General features: G+C 48.3%; 1 protein-coding gene and 1 long non-coding RNA gene across 2 annotated transcripts in view; one reads left to right on the top strand and one right to left on the bottom strand.

Annotated features, from left to right (window-relative positions):
- LOC124691615 (putative disease resistance protein RGA1) overlaps positions 1–17126 on the top strand; it is a 34515-nt gene extending 17389 nt beyond the window's left edge. The window contains exons 5-8 of the mRNA XM_047224906.1: positions 811–821; positions 11905–12918; positions 16312–16472; positions 16812–17126. Coding sequence (XP_047080862.1) covers positions 811–821; positions 11905–12918; positions 16312–16433 — 1147 coding nt within the window. The 3' untranslated portion in view covers positions 16434–16472; positions 16812–17126. The remainder of the gene's footprint in view (positions 1–810; positions 822–11904; positions 12919–16311; positions 16473–16811) is intronic.
- Positions 17127–17202: 76 nt separating this feature from the next.
- LOC124691616 lies at positions 17203–21302 on the bottom strand. Its single transcript, XR_006999016.1, has 2 exons — positions 21036–21302; positions 17203–17572 (listed from the first exon to the last, which is right to left on the bottom strand). It is a non-coding gene; the product is annotated as an uncharacterized LOC124691616 (long non-coding RNA).
- Positions 21303–22726: the final 1424 nt, after the last annotated feature.

Below are 22726 nucleotides of genomic sequence, written 5' to 3'. Positions count from 1 at the left end.
AACCTTCCTCCTTGGTTGTGCATGAAGCGGAAGTTCATTATGATGCCAGTGCTCATACAAGGCCCGAAGCAACCCGGGAACGACATTGATGTGTACCTGAAGCCATTAGTCGAAGAACTTCTACAGCTGTGGTCCCTAGCAGGTGTACGTGTGTGGGACGAGCACAAGCGAGGAGGAATTTGACCTAAGAGCGATGCTTTTCGTAACCATCAATGACTGGCCTGCTCTTGGTAACATTTCGGGACGGTCAAACAAGGGATACAATGCATGCACACACTCGTTTACATGAGCTCGAAGGTGATTATTTGGAAAAAGGTCGGAAGGTCGTGTACACGGGGCATCGTCGATTTCTTAGGCTTACCCATCCCGTAAGAAAGAAAGGCAAGCATTACAACGGTGAGGCTGATCACCGGAGGAAGCCTCCCCATCGTGATGGTGTTGATATATTTGGTATGGTCAAGGATCTAGATGTAATATTTGGAAAGGGTCCCGGCGGACGGTCCGTTCCGAATGACGATGCCGGACACGCGCCCATGTGGAAGAAGAAATCTATATTTTGGGATCTACCCTATTGGGAAGTCTTAGAGGTCCGCTCTTCAATCGATGTGATGCACGTGACGAAGAATCTTTGCGTGAACCTCGCTAGGCTTTCCGGGTGTGTACGGGAAGACAAAAGATACACCGAAGCACGGGAGGACCAAGCAACGTTGGAAAGACCCCAAAAAGCTGCATGAGAGAGTTAAAGGACGTCATTTATCCAGCTACGCTCTTACAAAAGCGAGAGAAGGAAATATTTTTTGAATGTCTTAGCGAGTATCAAGGTCCCGTCCGGCTTCTCCTCCAATATAAAGGGAATAATAAATATGGAGAAGAAAACATTCCAGAACTTGAAGTCTCATGACTCGTCACGTGATAATGACACGGTTGCTTCCGATTGCATTGAGGGGGCTTCTACCGGAAAATGTTCGACCGCCCATTGTGAAGCTATGTGCATTCCTCAATGCAATTTCTCGAAGGTAATAAATCCAGAAATTCTACCGAGGTTGCAGAATGATGTGGTCCAATGTCTCGTTAGTTTTGAGCTGGTGTTCCCACCATCCTTCTTCAATATTATGACACATCTCCTCGTTCACCCGGTCGATGAGATTTCCATTCTCGGTCTCGTGTTTCTACACAATATGTTCCCCTTCGAGAGGTTCATGGGAGTCTTGAAGAAATATGTTCATAACCGTGCTAGGCCGGAAGGAAGCATCTCCAAGGGCTATGGAACGGAGGAGGTCATTGAATTCCGTGTTGACTTTATTCCCGACCTTAAGCCGATTGGTGTTCCCGAATCGCGGCATGAAGGGAGACTAAGTGGAAAAGGCACGCTAGGAAGGAAATCAATGATATGTAGGGACGGGATTTCTTTGACTCAAGCACACTACACAGTCCTACAAAGTTCCACCTTGGTGGCTCCGTATATCGGTGACCACAAGAACTTTCTACGCTCCCAGAACCCGGGGCAGTCGAACTTGAGTATGGACCTTCTTTTAAGGTCCCTTTGTTTAGGTGCAAATGGGTCAACAAAACAGGAGGCGGGGTGCAGGTAGACAAGTTGTATGGAATGACAACAGTGGATCTCAACAATCTTGGGTATAGAGACGAACCATTCGTCCTAGCCAAGGATGTGGCCCAGGTTTTCTATGTGAAGGATATGTCTACCAAACCAAGAAAAAGGAAACATAAGGAAACAAATACATCAAACGATGAGCCAAAGCGCCACATAGTTCTTTCCGGAAAAGAAACATCGTGGGAGTGGAGGACAAGACAGACATGTCGGAAGATTATAATCAGTTTGATGAAATTCCACCCTTCGGAGTGAACATTGATCCAAGCATCAAGTTAAATGATGAAGATGCTCCATGGTTACGGCCGAAGAAGATTAATTAAATGATGAAGATGCTCCATCATCAAGTTAATTGAAGAATGTTCATGGCACAAATGAGTATCTCAACATGGCAATCAATTTCCCATTTATTTTTGTGTAATCATGTAACCGTATGTAAGATATTAAAAGTGGAGATGCGCCACGGGAGATTTCCCAACCCTTTCCCCAACACTCGTTAGATGAGATGTAGTCGTTCAGGGGCTTGGCAAGGCGTATCGATGCTCCTTTTATAGGCACGGCACCTCTTCTACTTTGTCTTGTTCCTTCGACAGGCGTCGTGCGCTACATGCTTTATCTCATCGAGCGAGTGCGTCCACCCATGCGTTCTTATCCTGCCGACATCTTTAGTCCCGGTTGTACCCACCAGCCGGGACTAAAGGTTACCCACACGTCCTTATCCCACCGACAGTTTTGTTAGATGACACAAAAAAGGATCTTTAGTCCCGGTTGTACCCACCAGCCGGGACTAAAGGTTACCCACACGTCCTTATCCCACCGACGGTTTTTGGCGCCACCTGCGTTCCCGCCTATTTTTCTTCCCGCGCTTTCCACTCGCTTCCCGCCTCCGTCCTCCCGCCATTTTTTCACTATATATATGTTGGCTTGGCCTCCATTTACATATCACATCTAGACTCATATCCGCAAACCTCATCACCAGGTCACATGGCTTCCATCGTATCTCTAACCCTCCGGGAGGCGGAGGCGCTTTGCGCGTCGAACTACCCCTGCCCGCCGGGCTACCGCGTCCCTACCGGCTGGTTGCCGAGCGTCGGAGGGGTACCGGTCCCTCCTGTCCCTCTAGGTGTGGCGCGCGAGATGGCCATCACGAACCACTACTACTTCGAGCTCCCGCCAGAGCAGCGGAGGAATCCCCCGTGGCATCCCGACTACAGCCCGACTTGGGAGAGCTTCTTCATCAATCGGCGTGAGAGGGCGCTCGCCCGGCACGAGGAGGGCGGCCCGCCTCCTTCGAACTTCAACGAGGCCGGCCGTCGGCTGTGGTGGCGCGACCGAACTCTCCAGGGCGTCATGGCCCACCGTGGCCCCCGCCTGCGCTACCCTCAGTCCCAGCCCACGCGTGCTCTCCCGCCGAGGTTTGACTACCGCGACCCCGATGCCGGCGACGATGATGACGGCGACTACGACGACTACGAGTGGCGAGTACTATAGGGCTAGGCACGAGTATGACCGAATGACTCGAACAGTCGAATCTGGCCATGTATCTTAATTAATTTTCGGTTGAGCTAGGCACGAGTACTATAGGGCTAGGCACGAGTACTATCTGGCCATGTATCTTAATTAATTTTCAGTTGAGTTACGTACTTTAATTCCACATGTAATCTGGCGGGAAACTTTTCTCATCATCGGCGTCCGCCACAACGACTTTATTGAAAATACAATAAAATAGATAAACAACTAGTCTAGTCGATCTACTCGTCGTCGGAGGTTGTCTCGGTCCAAATGTCGTCCCACCGAGGGTCGTTGTCGGCCCAAGTTGTATTCGGGTTATCGAGCTCGAACACGGCGACGGCCCGACGATGGCGCCCGTTGGACCTGCGTTGTGCCCGGAGGTCAGCGAAGAACGCGGCGGTGTTGTCGACGTCGTTGGGGAACTGCGCCCTCCACCGGCGCATCAACTCCTCGTCGTGCTCGGCGATTGCGATCCGGCGCTGCACCGGCGGTGGCGGCGACGGTCCTCGTCGTCGACGAGGCACGGCGTCGGCGCGAGGAACTCCGCCTCCTCTAGCGATTCGACGTCTGGGAAGTTCATGTCGCACCGTGGCCGCCGAAATCGCCATGCGGCCGCGTCGTAAGCGCGCGCCGCCAGCTCCGGGGTGTTGTACGTGCCGAGGGTGAGCCGGAAGCCACCGGCACGCATCTCGGCGTAGAACCTACCGTTCGGCCGCGCTCGGACGCCACGGAAACCGGACGAGCCGCGACGGCGCGGCGGCATCCCGGCGACGAATGAACGGAGGCGACGGCGACGTGTGGTTCCGCGCGCACGCGGCGCTTTATAGCACAGCGACGCGGCAAGTTTGGCGACAGGTGGCGCGGGGAAGCGGCGGGGCGTGGCACGTGGAAGCGGCGGCGACGGTGGCGCGGGGAAGCGGCGGGGCGTGGCACGTGGAAGCGGGATCTGCACGCCGCACGGCGGTGGCGGCGGGCGAGGCACGTGGAAGCGGCGGCGACACGTGGCACGGGAAGGGACACGTGTGGCGGTGGCGGTGGTGGGCAGTACACGGCGGTGGCCCGTACATGGCGGTGACGGTGGTGGCCGGGCGGTGGCGGTGGTGGGCAGTACACGGCGGTGCCGACGGTGGCCAGTACACGGCGGTGGCGGTGGTGGGCAGTACACGGCGGTGGCCCGTACATGGCGGTGGCGGCGGGGCGAGGCACGTGGAAGCGGCGGCGACACGTGGCACGGGGAAGGGACACGTGTGGCGGTGGCGGTGGTGGGCAGTACACGGCGGTGGCCCGTACATGGCGGTGACGGCGGTGGCCAGGCGGTGGCGGTGGCGGTGGTGGGCGGTACACGGCGGTGCCGGCGGTGGCCAGTACACGGCGGTGGCGGTGGTGGGCAGGCGGTGGCGGTGCCGACGGTGGCCACTACACGGCGGTGACGGTGGCTTTTTTTCATTTGAAATAAGGCGGGAATGAAATTTTTTTAAAAAATTGGCCTTTGGACCCGGTTTGTATTACAAACCGGGACTAAAGGCCTTTTTTGCGCGCGCAGCGAAAACGCAGCAAAAATGGCCTTTGGTCCCGGTTTGTATTACAAACCGGGTCCAAAGGGGGGCCTTTGGACCCGGTTTGTAACACGCACCGGGTCCAAAGGGGGGGGTATATAACTGACACTTCGTCTCCGCGCGGAGATCAATCGCGCGGAGACGCCGGGAACGACGCCGCCGAGGCTGCCCCGCCCGCGCACCGCCGCCCACCGCGCCGCCGCCCACCGCTCGCCGCCGCCCGCCGCCGTCCGCGCGCCGCCGTCCGCCGTCCGCCCACCGCGCCGCCGCACCGCGCCGCCGCCCACCGCCACGCCCGCGCGCCCGCGGCTGCTGTCCGCGCGCCGTCCGCCCGCCGCGCCGTCCGCCCGCCGCCGTCCGCCGCGCCGCCGCCGCCGCGCCCGCCGCCGTCCGCCGTGCCGCCCGCCGCGCGCCTCCTCTCCGCCGCGGCGCCAAGGTGAGCCCCGGCCACCATTTTTTTTCAAGTTTTAAGATTTTAAGATTTTTGTTTTTATATATGTTAGATTAATTAGTTTAGTACAAAAAAATAGTTACAAAACTAGTTACAAAAATTAGTACATAATTAGTACATAATTTGATTTATTAGTTTGTTAGTGTTAGTGTTAGATAAAAAATTAGTGTTAGTGTTAGATAAAAAATTAGTTAGTTTGTTAGTGTTAGTGTTAGTGAAAAAGTTAGTGTTAGATAGAAAATTAGTTAGTTTGTTAGTGTTAGTGTTAGTGTTAGTTTGTTAGTGTTAGTGTTAATAGTGTTAGAAAATTAGTTAGTTTGTTAGTGTTAGTGTTAGTGAAAAAGTTAGTGTTAGTGTTAGTGAAAAAGTTAGTGTTAGAGTTAGTGTTAGTGAAAAATTAGTTATATAGTTAGTGTTAGTGTTAGTTAGTAAGTATGTAGTGCCACCGCGCCCCCGGCCCAAAATAAAGTATGTAGTGCCGGCGCCCCCCAAACGGTAGTGCCGGCGCCGACTAAGTAGTGAATTTATTTTTTAATTTATGTTAACGTTGGTACATATATATATGATTTGTTTTCGTAGCTACGATGCCGCGACAGCGACAGCCGGCGGGCCGTGGTCCGACTCTTCTAGAGGAGATGGAGCAGATGGGGGAGGTCCGGGACCGGGCTCCGCCGGGGTGGCACTCGGGAGGTCTTAGCTTCCGGGTCGCGCACCTTGGTGCGGAATCCGGGTCCCGTTGTCGACCCGGATATTCTTTGGTGGAGGTCTTATGGGCCACGGTCGTTTCGAGAGGGAGCCGGCCCCGCCGGAGGAGGTAGCTCAGCGCATTGAAGCGGAGGACCAGCACGTTCGCCGTTACATGTACGCGTTAGACAACATGTATAGGACCGGATGGAGCGTTATGCGGGGATCTCATGTTAGCTATGCTCCCGTTGTTGTTCCGTGGCTTTGGGGGCACACCCGGCGCGGCTCGGGACCCGGTCGGCGCCCTCTAGGACCCGGTCTGCGCGGTTGAGTGGTTGTAGTAGTGATTGATATGTATTAGGGTTAAATAAACATGAACCCGATCTATGTATGCATGTAATCTGCAGTATCTGCTTTCAGCACTATATTATCGATCCTTAGTTAAGAACTACACATATGTAACTCCATTTTCAGTTTTCTCGCATTATCCTTAATTTGATCATATGATGGTTCCTATGTATAGCTTGCAGGTCGTTGTAGAAAGCATGGAGAGAGATGAAATTCAAGAAAATTTCATGGAGGAACTCATAGCAAACGGTACTCGGATGATCGCGACGACGACGTTATTCCGGATGATGGCGGTGACGATGTCACCGCAACTTATTTGAATGACTCCGGTGAGGGAGCGGAGGATATTGAGGAAGAAGATCCTAGTGGCGCCGGTGAGGAACAAGATCATCATAATGGCTCCCGAACCGTAGTTATCACCGAGGTATATAAATTAATTAAGCCGCTGTTGATCGACTAGATGCATTAACTAATGAAATTGTACCGACTATGAACTATTTCTTTTTTAGCCCTCCGGATCGAGCACTTCTTCTGTAAAGTCGAGGAAGCGAGGCCCGGCCAAAAAGTTGGATGACGGTGTTAGGCACGACATCACCCACATCGAGAAGGATGGTAAACCGATTGCTCCAGAGAAAGGTGCAAAGGCATTTATAGCTCAATGCGGAGTGCTTGTTAGGGACCACGTCCCGATCACCGTTCGAGAATGGCACAAGCCGAAGGGACTAGTGCTGTCTGCAGAGGAAGAAGCTCAAGGTCTTTATATCGATGATGTAGCCAAAAACAGCATTATGAACAAGCTCATGTCACATTTCAACATAGTACCCGAAGAGGGGGGTGACGCTGAGAAGGCCAAGATGGAGCAGGCCCTCCGCGAGTTTGGCAAGAAGAAGATGGCCGAACTATTCAAGAGCCACAAGAAAAGATTGCGCCGCCTTATCAAGTTAAAGAAGACTCCGGACAGTGAGAAGGTAAAAAATCACTGGGACGAATTCGTGAAGTACAGCACGGAGTCAGAAGAATTTTTGAGAAGGTCGGAAATAAATAAGGCAAATGCTGCGTTGAAGCTATATCACCAAATTCCGGGTCCAGGTGGATACGGGGCTAACCGTCCTAAGTGGCGAGGCAGCTGAGGCGGAACCGACCAGTAAAGGGATCAGATTAGGGACACACGGTTGGATCGAACGGTGCAAGGAGTGGTTCTACGGGATTGGGGGAACGTTGGATCCGGAAACAGGGAAGTGCATCTATAAGAAAGCTCATCCGAAGGTTCCCATTGATGCCCCGGAAAAAGCACATAGGGACGTGGAGGCGGGGTTGTTCCAGCCCGAAAGAGAGAACGATGAGCTGACACGCGCCCTTGGGAACAAAGAACACGGCGGACGAACACGAGGCACAGCGAGGCTCCGTTCCGTGGAAGTATGGCTTTCCTGCGGAAAGGAAGAGATTTCCCGATAAAAGCCATGAGAGGAGGAAGGCAAGGGAAACAGACCGCCCGGCTAACTTAGAGGAGGGTATGAGCACCATGCAAGCCCAATTAACCATGGTAACCCAAGTACTTACATCTCGGATGGCTCGGGGGCAGGCTGTAGATCCCGCATCGCTCAATGCCATCGCCCGCCGCAATCTCAACCACACCGGAAAAGCAGCGTGGCTTCCTCTCGACAGGTGGATAATGATGATGATGATGACCAGGTGGTCGAGCCTCCTCGCTACCCCCGTGGATGATCTCACCGAGAGCCGTCCTTGTGAGCTGCATGTTAAAGTTTTCAACCTATCCTTCAAGGCGGCGGTCGGCATCCTCTTACCTACAAGGTCTTACCATTGCCGTCCGGTCCAAGACGACTTTGCTTGTTGTGATGGTGGATGAAGTGTTGAGAGAGTATGAGGGGTTGGTGCTTGAGCACCCTGCAGGTGAAGATGGGGAAATCAAAGAACCGGGAGAAGCCCGTAGAACCACCGTGCAATGGCGGAAGGAGAACATTGTGTTTCCAGGTGAGAAGCCAACAAGCAGTGCCACCTCCGCCTCCTCCGCCACCTGCGAGTCTCCTCCGCGTGATGATTCTCCTCTGCGCGATGATGATTCCCCTATCCATGACCAGTCTCCTCCGCGTGAAAATACTCCGCCGCCTCCTCCTCCTCGTCGGGAGACTCCGCCGCTTCCACCTAAGCAAAAGAGGAAGCGGTCCGCGGCACCTCCTACAGCTCCGAAGAGATCATCAACTCCAATGAGGGCACGAGACTCCGCAGTTGTTGCCACATGAGCAGATCGAAGAGCAAAAGGCGTTTCTTGCAGCGCCGAAGAAGATGTTTATTCCACCGCGGACGGTGAAGCACTTTGCCGAGACGAGAATGAAGAGACCTGAGCTGAGAGCTGATTATGACCGCTCTCTTGGACAGTCCTCTAGAGCGATGCAAAGAAGCAAAAAAGTCGCCCAGCTTGGACAGCAGGACATTCAGGCCGCACCCCACTTCATCGTGGAGCCATATCATGATCCGGAGACGGCATCGATGATCGAACGGGCGGCTAGAGCTCGGGGAGCATCGGTTGAGTACGAAGATTACTATCCAACGGCTCAAGTGGTAAACAAGTATAGATACGGATCTGATCTCGTCAAACCTGGCGAGCTCGCGCGTCTAGGGACTCAGATGCGAAGGTTGCATGACTGGTACCTGAAAGCCTGTCGAAGAGGTGATCGCTACCTCACGGTGTATCTTAGAGATGAGCATTACTTCCGGGGGGAAGACGAGATAAACATTGACGTAGAAGAACTGTTTCAGTTATTCAATCAAGACGCCCTCGACAAAGTCTGTCATCGGTTGCTACTGCTCGTAAGTGATTTATTTGTGTAATTAAGTTTGTAGCTCATTCATTTGCACTAACAATTATCCTCATTATATTCTTTGTGTACGCTATACATTTAATTATGCAGAATGAAGAAGCTGGAATACAAAAGAGGCAAGCTCCTACCGCTGGGGTTCATAGACCCAAACACAGTTCATGAAGTTACGGTTCGAGACTTCGCCAAGGACACAGAGGACAACATCGTAATGTTTTTAGAGAAGCAAGCAGACAAAGAGGATATATTCTTTCCCTACAACTTCAAGTGAGTGTTATATATAACATACATTATGCTTGTGCACCTTCCACTTTATTCTCGTAATCATTGAGCTATGCTTGTGCAGTTTCCATTTTATTCTCCTAATCATTGATCTTCACCTTGGAGTCGTAAACGTCATGGACTCGAAACGTAAAGAATATGCGGAATGGGCGGACATGGCTGCCATCCTCCGGAGGTAGTTTCAATCAATTTCGTATTGGCATCTTCATCTGCTCTAATTCGAAGATATCATGAACTAATCAATTACTCATTTACTCATTATTTTTTGCCGGGCAGGGCTTGGAAACGGTTCATCAATACTGTTCCGGGTGAATGGAAACCGGAGCTTACATTTAGAGATTACCCTGTAAGTAGTACTATATATATAGCTATGTCCGTGAAACTTTATATATGATATTTACTTTCAATACGATGCTTGATTATTAGTTTGATCGAACTATTTTTTCGTAAAGTGTATGAGGCACGAAAAAGGGAATAACTTATGTGGATACTACGTCTGCACCTTCATGCGTGACATGTCCTGTCCCAAGGGTGGGGATGCCCAAATACACCACACTCGTGTACGATAACAAATTTTCACAATTAATCTTAATTAGTACCATCTATTGTATTGAGTTCCATTCATATATTGATCTCCTTTTTTAAATATAGATGACACGCCTGCGGGACACTCTCATAACAGCGGATCAAATAAAAGCAATTCAAGAGGAAATCGCGGGATTCTTTATTACCGAGATCCTTACCCCAGGTGGAGAGCACTATCGGAAGATCGTGACGGCGGAGGATATTCGTTCAGGAAAAGTTGTATTGTAAATATGCATGCATTACGTGTACTGTGTTGACTATGTCGTGTACTGTTGACGATGTCTATATATATTCATGACGATTTTTTGTGGTTTCTTGAATGATATATATGCATTGCTGAAACTCTGCCGCGGCAGAGAAACGCCCTGTTTCTCTGCCGCGGCAGAGAAACGCTGGTACAGCCTAAATCTGTGCCGCGGCAGAGAAATAGCAATTCTCTGCCGCGGCAGAGAAACATAGGCCCGGTTCGTACCACGAACCGGGACCAAAGCCCTTCCAGCGCGAGCTCCCTGGTCGCACCACGTGTTGAGGCCTTTAGGCCCGGTTTATCTTTGAACCGGGACTAAAGGGTACCCCTTTAGTCCCGCCTAGTTGGTCCCGGTTCGGGAACCGGGTCTAAAGGCCCAAATGGACCGGGCCTATTGCCCCGTTTTCCACTAGTGGTGGAACTCAATCATGTGGGCACACAAGACCAGTTGGCTGATCTGCTGACCAAAGCGCTTGGGCGAGTTCGCTTCATCGAATTGCGTCAGAGGCTGGGGATGGTGAAGATCAGCAAGCCTGTCTGAGCTTAGGGGGGAGAATTGTTAGCCAACTATAAGCTCAGAGGGTTTTAGGTAGTCGTTCTGTCAAAAGAATAAACTCTGAACCTGGTGTCTGTTACTGCAACGTCAGGTTAGGGACTTAGTCGTTTTCGGTTAGCGAGTTAGTCGCTCTGTTGGTGGTGGACGTGGTCTGTGCGTTCCGCTGCCGTAGCTGTAGGATCGATCGAGCGCACGCTTCGGTCGTGGGATGGCACGATCCAGTAAGAGGCAATGCCGCGATCATCGCATGTAATAAAAGGAAGAACAACCGAAAAGCAGTTCAGTTGAACACTGCACAAAATACCTCGTCTCTGTCTCTCTTTTCTGCATACAATTTCATCGAATTTGTTAGTGTGAGATTGAGGGAGTTGCGATCTGCAACCACAGCCGGCACCCTGGCTGGCGCTCGCCCCACCCAGCCCTTTCCCAGCCCCTGGCCGGACCTCGCCCGCGCCCGTCCTTGCTGGCGCTCAGTCGCTCACCTCACGCGGCCCCTTGCCAGCCTCTGGCCGCGCCGCCTTGGCGGGACCTCACGTGCGGGGAACTCACCAGCTGCGCGCGCTATGCAGGGCGCGGCTACTCGCGGCGCTCTGGCGCGTGCTGCTCATCCCGCGCCACGCCTCCGCGCACATCGACGCGGCCACCGCGCTGGTGATCCTCTTCCGCGAGCCAGCCAACAACGCGGTCCTGGCGCTCGTCGAGGTGCTCTGCTGCTGGGGCGGCGGGTCGGCGCCTCCGGAGGCGCTCGAGCACGCGACAGGGGCGCTATTCGGGCTCGCGCTCGCCGAGGAGAAACGAGCCGCCATCGGCGTGCTGGGCGTGGTGCTGCCGCTCCCGAGCTCCTCACCTCTCCTGCCCAACAAAGACAAGAGCAACCCACTCAGCCTCCCTCGCGGGAATGACACGCTTCACCGCCGCCCATCGTTGAGCATGCGTACAGGCGACCAACAAGATCAGAACTGGGGAATTACTTTTTTCTATATGAGCTTATTTTTGTCATGGCTGTATGTTGACTAATGTTACATCACTTTCTTATTTGGCTGCACTTCCTCATGTTGCTAATTATCAATTGTTCTCATTGGTTCGCCAAGTTACACTGGGACTAAAAATGAAGAGTGATATCTGTGATAATTAAAGCTTAGATGTGACATCTGGATCTCACTATTTTAACCAGTTGAGCTCTTGCCTTGCTAGTTATGGATTGTGTAAACCACTTTTACATTTTCTACTTATACAGGAACCTTGTCTTGTTTTGAGGACGCACAAAGATTTGAGACTGTATTCAAAATGACAAGAAAAACATTTGACTACATCTGCAGCTTGGTGAAAGTGCCGGCATTGGAAGATATGAACAGCTACACATTTATTGATGGGAGGGTACTGTGTTTAGAAGATCGAGTGGCAGTTGCTCTGATAAGGTTGTACTCGAGTGAGCCATCACAGACCAGCTTGCGATCCTCTTTTGGTGTTGATGAGTCAACCATGAAGTTAGTAACTGATAGGTTCATTGCAGCTATGTGCAAGGGAGCAACACGCCACATATGCTGGCCACACTCCAGTAAAATGGATAAGATCAAATCCAGGTTTGGCAAGATCCACAACATGCATAATTGCTGCGGTGTCATATGTACAACTCATATCCCATTTGGGCCAACCTGCGACCATGAGAAGAATGCCAGCATTCTAATGCGAGTCGTCGTTGATCCGGGGATGAGGTTCATGGAGATTTGGTTGGAATGGGAAGGTAGCAAGAACTGGTCTAGCCATCTGCAGGGCTGGGATCTCTTCAAGGAGTGTGAGAAGGGTGCTCATCTGAATGGCAGTAAGCTGAAGGTAGCATTAGATGGATCGGAAGTCGGAGAATACATAATTGGTGATGCCGGTTACCCACTTCTCCCATGGCTACTCACACCTTACCAGGAAGAAGACCTCTCAGACGCCAAGGCAGAGTTCAATAGGAGACACTCCGCAGCCACAACCTGCCTGACCAGGGTGCTGGCAAGGTTCCAAGACACGTGGAAATTCCTGGAGGGGCAGACTTCGTGTCCAGTCAATTCAGAGACTCTAGCCGAGGCAATCTATGCGTGCTGCATATTGCATAACATAATCATAGACATGGAAGATAATGCAGCCAGGCCGAACGTTGGGAATTACTGTCAGGAAGTGCGGCAGTTAGAGAATGAGGATTCTGTCAGGGCGAGGGATATGCTGTCGCAATATTTCTGGACCAGCATGCCGCCCACATTGGGAGGTGAGTTAACGCAACCGATCTTAAATCTTAGTTTGTTAGGTTGGTTGCTCTGTACTAATTTGTCATATCTATTTCCTCTTGTTATTTCCATCCTTCGTCTGTTTAGTCGGCTCAAAGGATGTAGAGGAACACCCTGAAGTAGCTGCATTGGGCTTAGGAGATGAAGACAAGGAACAACAAGTGCAGACAAAAACAACAAAGGAAGAGAGCCGAGGGATCATTATCTAAAATACTTCTTTCTGCCACATCTTCCATCTTCCTTCAAGGTACGATGAAGTTTATATTATTCTCTCCATCCAGCACTGTCACAGTTTTCTTCTGCCTGGTTTGTTCTTTTGATATGGCACTAATGTCAGTGAGAATCTTCAAGTGAGTAACTCCCTTGAATTACATTTCTTCGAAAGAAAGATAACCGGTACAACTATCAGTGATGTGCTATGCAGAGCATCAGTGTCTATTAACTTAACATTTATCCCTCTCTGTATTAGCAATTGCTTCAATCGATTGTTCATTTAATAGCCTGTGTGATCTGGACCATAAAGTTCGGTATATATATTATATGTTGGTCATATATCTGATACAACTAAAACCTTTGTTTGATCAGTTAAATGGGAAGCTTACATCCTGCTAGTTGGAGCTTTTGAATACACGAATCTGTAGCAGCCCAAGCAATGAAGCCAGAGACTACTTTGATGCTACAGCATGAATTGAAGTTCAACGTTTTTTATTTTATTTTGGTCATCTATCTATTTGGCTAGAGATGTTGTTTCCCCAAGAATCAAACACAAGCGTAATGTAGTCTGTTTTCTATGTATGGGCGATAAACATTTATGTGTTGAAATAACGAAATTCTACTGTAGATGCATGAATCCAGAGCAGCGCACCCAAGGAGCCAGAGACTAATTTAATGCTGCAAATTCAAGTTCAATTTTTATTAGTTTTTGTCATCTATTTGGCGGAGACAAGTGCCATGTAATCTGTACTTTATTTACGACTTTTTATGTGCTGAAAAAACAATAATGTAGCGTAGATGCAGGAAGACTTTGATATTTATATTCATCAGTTGATACAAGCTGAAGAGTTTGCAAACATAATAGCAGGGAGAATCATGTATGCGTATGACAGGTGTATGTTTGGGCCAGCAATCTCATTCAATGCAAAATAGCAAGATAGATTCACTTGTCTACTATGGTAGCTCAAACTTCTTAAGTCAATTCTTCCTTAGATCAGCAGTAGCTGGCTTGTTGGTTGGTTGGTTGGTTGGGGACAGGAGTAGAATGTATACTTCTTGCTTGGTTTGACTTCAATAGGGTTCACTTGAGACTTGAGAGAAGCAATTGTCGTGAATGTATGGAGACTGTTTGCGTAATTTGTACTGAATAATTTGCAGGGAAAACAGATGTTTGAGGTTGAAATCTTGCCTTATTAAATCATAGAAGAACAGAGATGACTGTCTAAACAGATACAGATGAACTGGTTTTATACCTGGAGATTCAGAGAAGAGTATGCGCCGGGAGGATCGGCGAGGATGCTGACGCGGGTGATGAGGCCGACGGCGTGGTCGTGGTACCATAGGTTCCCCCGCTCCCCTGACCCGAAGACTGCTGGTTCAGGTCCTCTGTCGTACGCTGACAACGAGAAGCTCCGGCCGTTGGCAGCCGCCGTTCGCGTGCCTGGAAGATTCTGTGCTCCAGCTTCCGCCCCACGCGACGATTGGCTGGAGGAAGGCGGCGTGCTGGGCGGGTGATGCCGTGATGGCGCTCTGGCCGGTGAGGCGACGGTGGGAAGGGTATTTGAGGGGATTGGGTGAACACCAAATCCCCTCCCATCCCTATATCCATTGGAAAGAAAAATATGAGAGAAGTAAACAAGGCCTAAGGCGACATCACCGACACCATCGTTGAGCGGACACCGTGTGGAGAGGCAGCATGTGTAGGGAGACCAACACAACCAGAGCAGGGGGTGAGTAGGGATGGGGTGGATCTGAGAAAGTCTTCTGAAATGGAGATCTAGCTTTTTATAATTTTGTCATCACTGTTTGTTGACTAATTTTACATTACTTTTTTTTTATTTCGCTTCACTTCCTCATGTTGCTAATTATCTATTGTTCTCGCTGGTTAGCTAAGTTACATGGAAACTCAAAATGAAGAGTGACTTCTGTGATAATTAAAGTTTTGATGTGATTTCTGGATCTCACTAATTTAACCCTGTCAGAGTTGAGCTCTGGCCTTGTAGTTATGGATTGTGTAACCACTTTTACATCTTCTACTCATACAGGAACCTTGTCTTGTTTTGAGGACGCGCAAGGATTTGAGTCTGTATTCAAAATGACAAGGGGAACCTTTAACTACATCTGCAGCTTGGTGCTTGGTCCGACTATGGAAGATATGAACAACTACACATTTACTGACGGGAGGGTGTTGTGTTTACAGGATCGAGTGGCAGTTGCTCTGATAAGGTTGTACTCCAGTGAGCCATCAGAGATCTTGGGATCCTCTTTTGGTGTGCATGAGTCAACCATGAAGTTGGTAACTGATCAGTTCATTGCTGCTATGTGCAAGGAAGCAATACGCCACATATACTGGCCATACTCTAAAATGGATAAGATCAAAGGCAGGTTTGGTAAGATCCACAACATGCATAATTGTTGCGGTGTGATATGTACAACTGACATCCCATTTCGATCAAACTGCGACCATGAGAAGAATGAAAGCATTCTAATGCGAGTCATCGTTGATCCAGATATGAGGTTCACGGAGATTTGGTTGGAATGGGAAGGTAGCATGAACTGGTCTAGCAAATGCCAGGGATATGACATCTTCGAGGACTGCGAGAAGGGTATTGTTCTGAATGGCAGTAAGCTAAAGGTAGCATTAGATGGATCAGCAGTCGGGGAATACATAATTGGTGATGCAAGTTACCCTCTTCTCCCGTGGCTACTCACACCTTACCAGGAAGAAGGCCTCTCAGACTCCAAGTCAGAGTTCAATAGGAGACACTCCGCAGCCACAACCTGCCTGACCAAGGTGCTGGTAAGGTTCCAAGATACATGGAAATTCCTCCAGGGGGAGACGTTGTGTCCTGTCAATGCGGAGACTCTAGCTGTTTCAATCTATGCCTGTTGCTTGTTGCATAACATAATCATAGATATGGAGGATGATGCAGCAATGCCAAGCACTGGGGAGAGAAATTACGAAGTGCGTCAGTTAGTAGATGAGGATGCTGTTAGGGCGAGGGATATGCTGTCGCAATACTTCTGGAGCAGCATGCCATCCGCATCGGAAGGTGAGTTAACACAAGCGATCTTAAATCTTAGTGTGGTCGCTTGGTTGCTCTGTTCACTAATTTGTCATATCTATTTCCTCTTGTTATTTCCATCCTTCGTCTGTTTAGTCGGCTCAGAGGATGTAGAGGAACACCCTGAAGTAGCCGCATCGGGCTTAGGAGATGAAGACAAGGATCAACAGGTGCAGACAAGAACAGCAGAGGAAGAGAGCCAAGAGATCATTCTCTAAAAATACTTCTTTCTGCCACATCTTCCATTTTCGTTCAAGGTACGATGAAGTTCATATTATTCTCTCGATCCAGCAATGTCACAATTTTCTTGTGCCTGGTTTGTTCTTTTGATATGGCAGTAATGTCAGTAAGAATCTTCAAGTGAATAACTCCCTTGAATTACATTTCTTCGAAAGAAAGTTACCTGGTAAAACTATCAGCGATGTGCTATGCAGAGCATCAGTGTCTATTAACTGAACTCTTATCCCTCTCTGTTTGAGAAATTGCTTCAATTGAAGGTTCATTTCATAGCCTGTGTGATCTGGACCATAAATTTCGCTATATATGTTGATATGTTGGTCATATATCTGATACAACTAAAACCTTGGTTTGATCAGTAAAATGGGAAGCTTACATCGTGCTGTTTGGAGCTTTTGAATACATGAATCTGGAGCAGCCCAAGCAATGAAGCAAGAGACTACTTTGATGCTACAGCATGAATTGAAGTTCAACGTTTTTTTAAATTTTAGTAATCTATCTAATTGGCTAGAGATCTCGTTTCCCAAAGGGTCAAATACAAGTGCTGTAGTATGTTTTCTATGCATGAGCTACAAACTTTTATGTGTTGAAAAAACCGATATTCTAGTGTGCATGAGGACTATCTGTGATTTCTATCGAACAGTTGATGTAAACTGAAAAATATGCAAACATAATGCGAGGGAATCATGTATGTTTATCACAGGTGTATGTTTGGTCAGTAATCTTACTCAATGCAGGCACTCCAGATGATAAGTAATATTTTTTCATGCAAAAATACAAATAATAAACCAACTTTTCTGTCACCTTAGCTCATACTTCAAAGGTACTGAGCGACATTTGACAGTATTTACCACTAAGAATGAATTGACAAGGGAAAAGGTAAATCAAATTACCTTGATCTTACCAGAACCAAGACTATTATCTTAGGTCAATTCTTTGTAAGATCAGCCGTCGAACTCCAGTAGTAGTTGGCATGTTGGTTGGTTGTTTGGAGGCAGGAGGAAATGGAGACTTTTTGCTTTGACTTCAAAAGTTCAAAATTCCTGGCCAACTTTTGATAGGGTTCACAACAGGTTGCCACATCACATCATTGACACTGATTTCCTGACTTCTTTAGTTACTGCAAGTTCGAAAAAGTCAGCCAAAAGAAGGTCAATCAAGTAGAGGAAATATCATCAATTAAGTCAACATTTTAGAAAAAAAAAATAGTGTAAGTTATATCGGCGACGAATGGATTTTGCACACCGAATTCGGCCAGTCCTCTAGTCTAAATTTATGTAGATATCGCAAGTTCACGAGAAATGAACTATCAACAACGACCTTCAAACTAACATGGCAAACTGCAACTGTATCTATTGTCCAACAAGCTGCAAACTAAATCACAGTGGTGCAAGTTTCAAAAAAAAAAAAAAATCACAGTGGTGCAGGCCCCGCAGAATTATTGCGTCTGCTATCTCTAGATGTTTACAATATACTACCACCTCCGTTTCAAGGAATAAGGCGCCCTCGTTTTACGAGCTTTTTGTTTGACCAAGAATTACTTTAAATAGATAAAGATTGTTTATATGAAATTAATATCATTAAAAAGTGCTTTTTAATACGAATCCAACGGTACTAATTACATATAATATAATCAAGATTTTGCTCAATTTTTATGGTCAAAGTTCGTCTTGGGATGCGCGTGCGCCTTATTCCTTGAAACGGAGGTAGGAGTAGTACAATTACAGGACATCTCTGGTTTTCCTCTCTTTGCTACATTTTATACACGCGTTCCGCCACAGGATCAGAGAAAAGTAATTTAATTAGGCCATGTACAGGGAGAATGGGATCATCATTATCTCTGACTGCCGGTCGAGGATCACCGCGCCTTTGTGGCCCTCGAACCACGGCGCCAATCGCTGCCAGCACGTGGTGACGACCGCTGGTGCACCGCGGAGCGGCCGTGGGCGCAATCCTGTGATGACGTCTCGCCTTCCTTGTCCGTCTCTTCATTGCCACGATCTGCTCGAGCGTCGCGAGGACCTCCTTCATCGAGGGCTTCCTCGTGGGCGGCTCCGTCCGTAGCAAGGCAGTTCAGCGTCAGCTGCGCTGACTCAAGGGCTTGTTTGGATTTGTAGTGGACCTCGAACAGCCAAGTAGGGCTTCACCCAGTCTACGAGGCTGAGTCGTTGTCCGTTGGGACGGTTGCGGTCCAAGCCCCGCTGACCTGACAGCTTGTCCAGCATCACAACCCCGAAATGGTAAACGTCGATCACTCTTGACATATACGGAGGACTCGTAGAACTACAAATAGCAACATCTAAATTGTAAATTCTGCGAGGATGAATGGAGCTATGGGATGAAAAACTAACTGGAAATAGAAAATACATGGCATGAATGGGTGCAATTTTCTGTGCATTAATATGCTCTTTTTGTGGAACATGATGTGCTGGCGGCATAGGGATGCACATACAAAAATAAAAACTTTTAGCAAACTGTCAAAATTATCCACTTGAGAGAACCAGTTGTCGTGAATGCGGAGACTATTTGTGTAATTTATTATACTGAATAATTTGCAGGCATAACAGATGTTTGAGGCAGTAATTTTACATGGGGATCACTAGGAATCGGAAGCCGATCCTAGCTTCCCATCGGACCAACAGTGCACCGTACGATTGGTTGCTTCTGATCCGTGGGATGGCCCTGCCGAATGAGCGCTTTGATGGCTGCAGGTTTGTACGTTGATTTGTAGCAATCTCTAGCTACTTCCATAAATCACGCCACATTTACCTCTCAGTGATTACATGGAATTAACTCTGGAGAAATCTTATTCTATCCAAAAGTTAGTTTCCGTATTATACTCCTTGCTTCCTTAGGTAACACATCTCGTTTCCAATGCTATGCAAATCTGCTTCTCATTCTTTTTTTATTTCGAATTAAATCTGTTTCTCATTTGATGCAACTGATAAAAAAACTTGTATCCAATGTTCTGCAAATTTGCTTCCTACGAAAGTTTCCTTCGGAAGCATCAAAATTGTGTTGCCACACAAAATATGTTTATGCTTCCATGTGAACGAAATTTGATTCCATTTTGACAGAAATATTCATACAGTTTGCTTCCTTACAACCCACCACTTATTTCCAATGGTACCGGATTTTGCTTCTACGCAACTCAAGTCTGTTTCTATGAACTAGTACATATTGAACGAAATTTGCTTCCATTTTGACAGAAATATTCATACAGTTTGCTTCCTTACAACCCACAACTTATTTCCTATGGTACCGGACTTTGCTTCTACGCAACTAACTCTGTTTCTATGAACTAGTACATATTGTTTACTTTGTTCTTGATAGCTAATCTCTCTCCCTACACGGGGGAATAGAGTTTCCTATTCATATTTTTACATTGCAAACTGCTGCATCCTCAAACTAAGCTGCAGAAGTCGGTTGACGTTGTCCTTGTTGTTTGATTTACCGTAGCCATCAAAAGTTTAGGCTGCACCACACATGTCTCTTGACGGCCGTTTGCCGAAGAATGCACCATGACCACATGGTACCGCAACCTTAAACAAAACATAGAAGCATGAAGGAGTTGCATGAACCAAAACTTATATACACTAGTGAAACATTTGCAAAGATATAAGCAATCTGTGTGTAGAAGGAAATATGCTATTATGACTTATGCGAAGCAGGTATCTACGTGTTAGGAAATATCTATTATGAAAGGAGGAAGCATGTTTTATACCGTGCTTCCATATAACAAATATTAATCGAAACTGGATTGTTGTTTGCTTCCATTGCAACTGATTTTATTCAGTGCAGCCACGGGAGCACCAGGACGAGTAGAGGAAGGCGAGCAGCCAAGCTGATCAGGGTGGGGGATTGACTTTGGTGGCACACACCCGCGTCGTCATGGTGGCCCTGGTCGGTGATGCCCTGAGTGTTGCAGCCTGCACATAGCGGGGAGCCGTCGCCATGGGGCTCGACATTGATCCAGTGATGCAGCGATTTGAGATTATCGATTGACATGTTCCACCATATACAAACTATACACTGACCTGAGAGCACCACGATATGACGGAGCTCATGAGGTACCAACCTAGGCAGCCTCCGCCACCGATGTGGTTAGATTCGGCGGCGCGGAGATCGAGACTTGACGACGATTTCACGTGGCGGAACGTTCTCGATCAAGGTGGAGGCGATCAGGCGATTCGTTTCGGACGGGATCGGAAGGCTCGGTGGGGAGAGTCGTCGCAGCGAGCTCGACGAGTCGGCGGCGCAAGACTGGAGACCGATTTGGGGGACAAATGATAGTAGCGTAGTTTAGGGATGTGCGTTATGTGTAGGGGATAACTGGAATTTTTATTTTTGGTTGAGCAAAATGGATGAGAGCGGTGAGATGCAAACAGAGATGGACGGCAACAAAGAGGTCCGACGATTCGCTCGTATCGGACACCGATATGGAGCGTTTACCATTTTACATTATTGAATCATAGAAGTTATTAGCTCCAAGTGCATTCCAGATAATAAGTCATCAAAGCGTGCCTATTTAAAGAACAACAGAGATGACTGTCTAAACAGATACAGAGGAACTGATATTATACCTGGAGATTCAGAGAAGAGTATGCGCCGGGAGGGACGGCGAGGATGTTGACGGGGTGATGAGGCCGACGGCGTGGTCGTGGTATCGTAGGTTCCCCGCTCCCCTGACCCGGAGGCTGCTGGTTCAGGTCCTCTGTCGTACGCTGACAACGAGAAGCTCCGGCCGTTGGCCGCCGCCGTTCGCGTGCCTGGAAGTTTCGGTGCTCCAGCTTCCCCCCCACGCGACGATTGGCTGGAGGAAGGCGGCGTGCTGGGCGGGTGATGCCGTGATGGCGCTCTGGCCGGTGAGGCGACGGTGGGGATGCGGCGGAGAGGAGGAGGAGCACCCGTGGCCAGGGAAGTCGAATATACGTTCAGCATGACCTGTTAATTTGTGGATTGCGTTGCGGTAAGTACAGAGAATCACCAAAGATAAATCGATCGACTGTTGACGAATGACCATTCGTCCTCTGTTTTCCTATCGATGAAGGAATTACTACGTAGTTTTTTTTCCTTCCTTGACAGGCATGCTCATGGAGGCAGAGGAGACGGGCGTGTGCACATCGGCGAACGAAGTCAGGCTGCACTGCATAGTACATCTCTACCGCTGTTGCTTTGCTGATTTCAATCGGCTGCTTTGTTGTTATCTTGATTGATTTACTACCTTTATGCTCATATTGATGTCTGCAGCTCCTTTACCGAGACAATATGATGCAAAACCGAATTTGTAAATACAATCTTGCCTATTGATAGATGATGCATTCAAACACGACTGAACCTGCATCTTCGTGGTCGGCGAGTAGCGACTGAACCAACACGCACAAGTTAGCTAAATACTGTCTCAGCCAAACGCATAAAGAGAGGGGCACCTATGTTAAGTGGTTTGGAAAAAATGATCGATCAGAAAAATACTAGCTGGTCAAGTACTACATCGACCAATCAGTTCAACTGTTGTTCGAGAAGTTGCAACTGAAGGCTAATTTGACTTGGGTTCAGAGCCTTCCTAGCCTGCCATCACCCAGCACTAGACGATCAAATTGGTTCAGAATATGAAATCTACTACCTCTACCTCCATTCCCAGGCTTAAGGTCTATATTTTTTTCCAGAAAATCAAACTATGTTAAGTTTAACTAAGTTTTTATAAAAAATCATTAACATGTCAAATAAAAAATTAATATTATTAGATAGATGATGAAATATATTTTCATGTGCTATCTACAAAATATTATATTTATTGATAGATTATTCTAAAGTTTTGGTTAAACTTTACTTGCTTTGACTTTTCCAAAAATGTATAGGCCTTAAATTTTGGGATAGAGGTAGTACTAGTCAGTGCAAACAAAAGAATTTGCAAACGTGCTCGTGATAAGTATTTATGGCAGGAAAATTAACTGAGGAAAATTAAACCAAATTCTGGGATCGTGAATCTGCTGAAACATGGGGAAAAAATTAAACGCGATCGTGAATTTGCTGAGACCAGCGGTTGTTGGGTTGTGCCCCCAATCCACACCTGAAGCCACCGGAGGCTGGGCTTTGCCCTTTGCTGGCCCCACGAGGAGGTGATGTCTCGGGCGGCGCCGTCGGAGCGACTACGGTCGGATGGGTGGAGGGCATTGCTGGCCGCCGGGAAGTGTCGAGCGGGGCCGGCGCCTACGATAGCTCCGGCCGCGGCGGCAACGACGTTGGCGACAGTAACTGGCAGAGCTCCGGCACT

This window comes from Lolium rigidum, chromosome 2 (genome assembly GCF_022539505.1).
Source record: "Lolium rigidum isolate FL_2022 chromosome 2, APGP_CSIRO_Lrig_0.1, whole genome shotgun sequence".
Taxonomy (NCBI): Eukaryota; Viridiplantae; Streptophyta; class Magnoliopsida; order Poales; family Poaceae; genus Lolium; species Lolium rigidum.
Note: the sequence above shows the minus strand (reverse complement) of the source record. Positions and strands in the feature narration are given on the sequence as shown.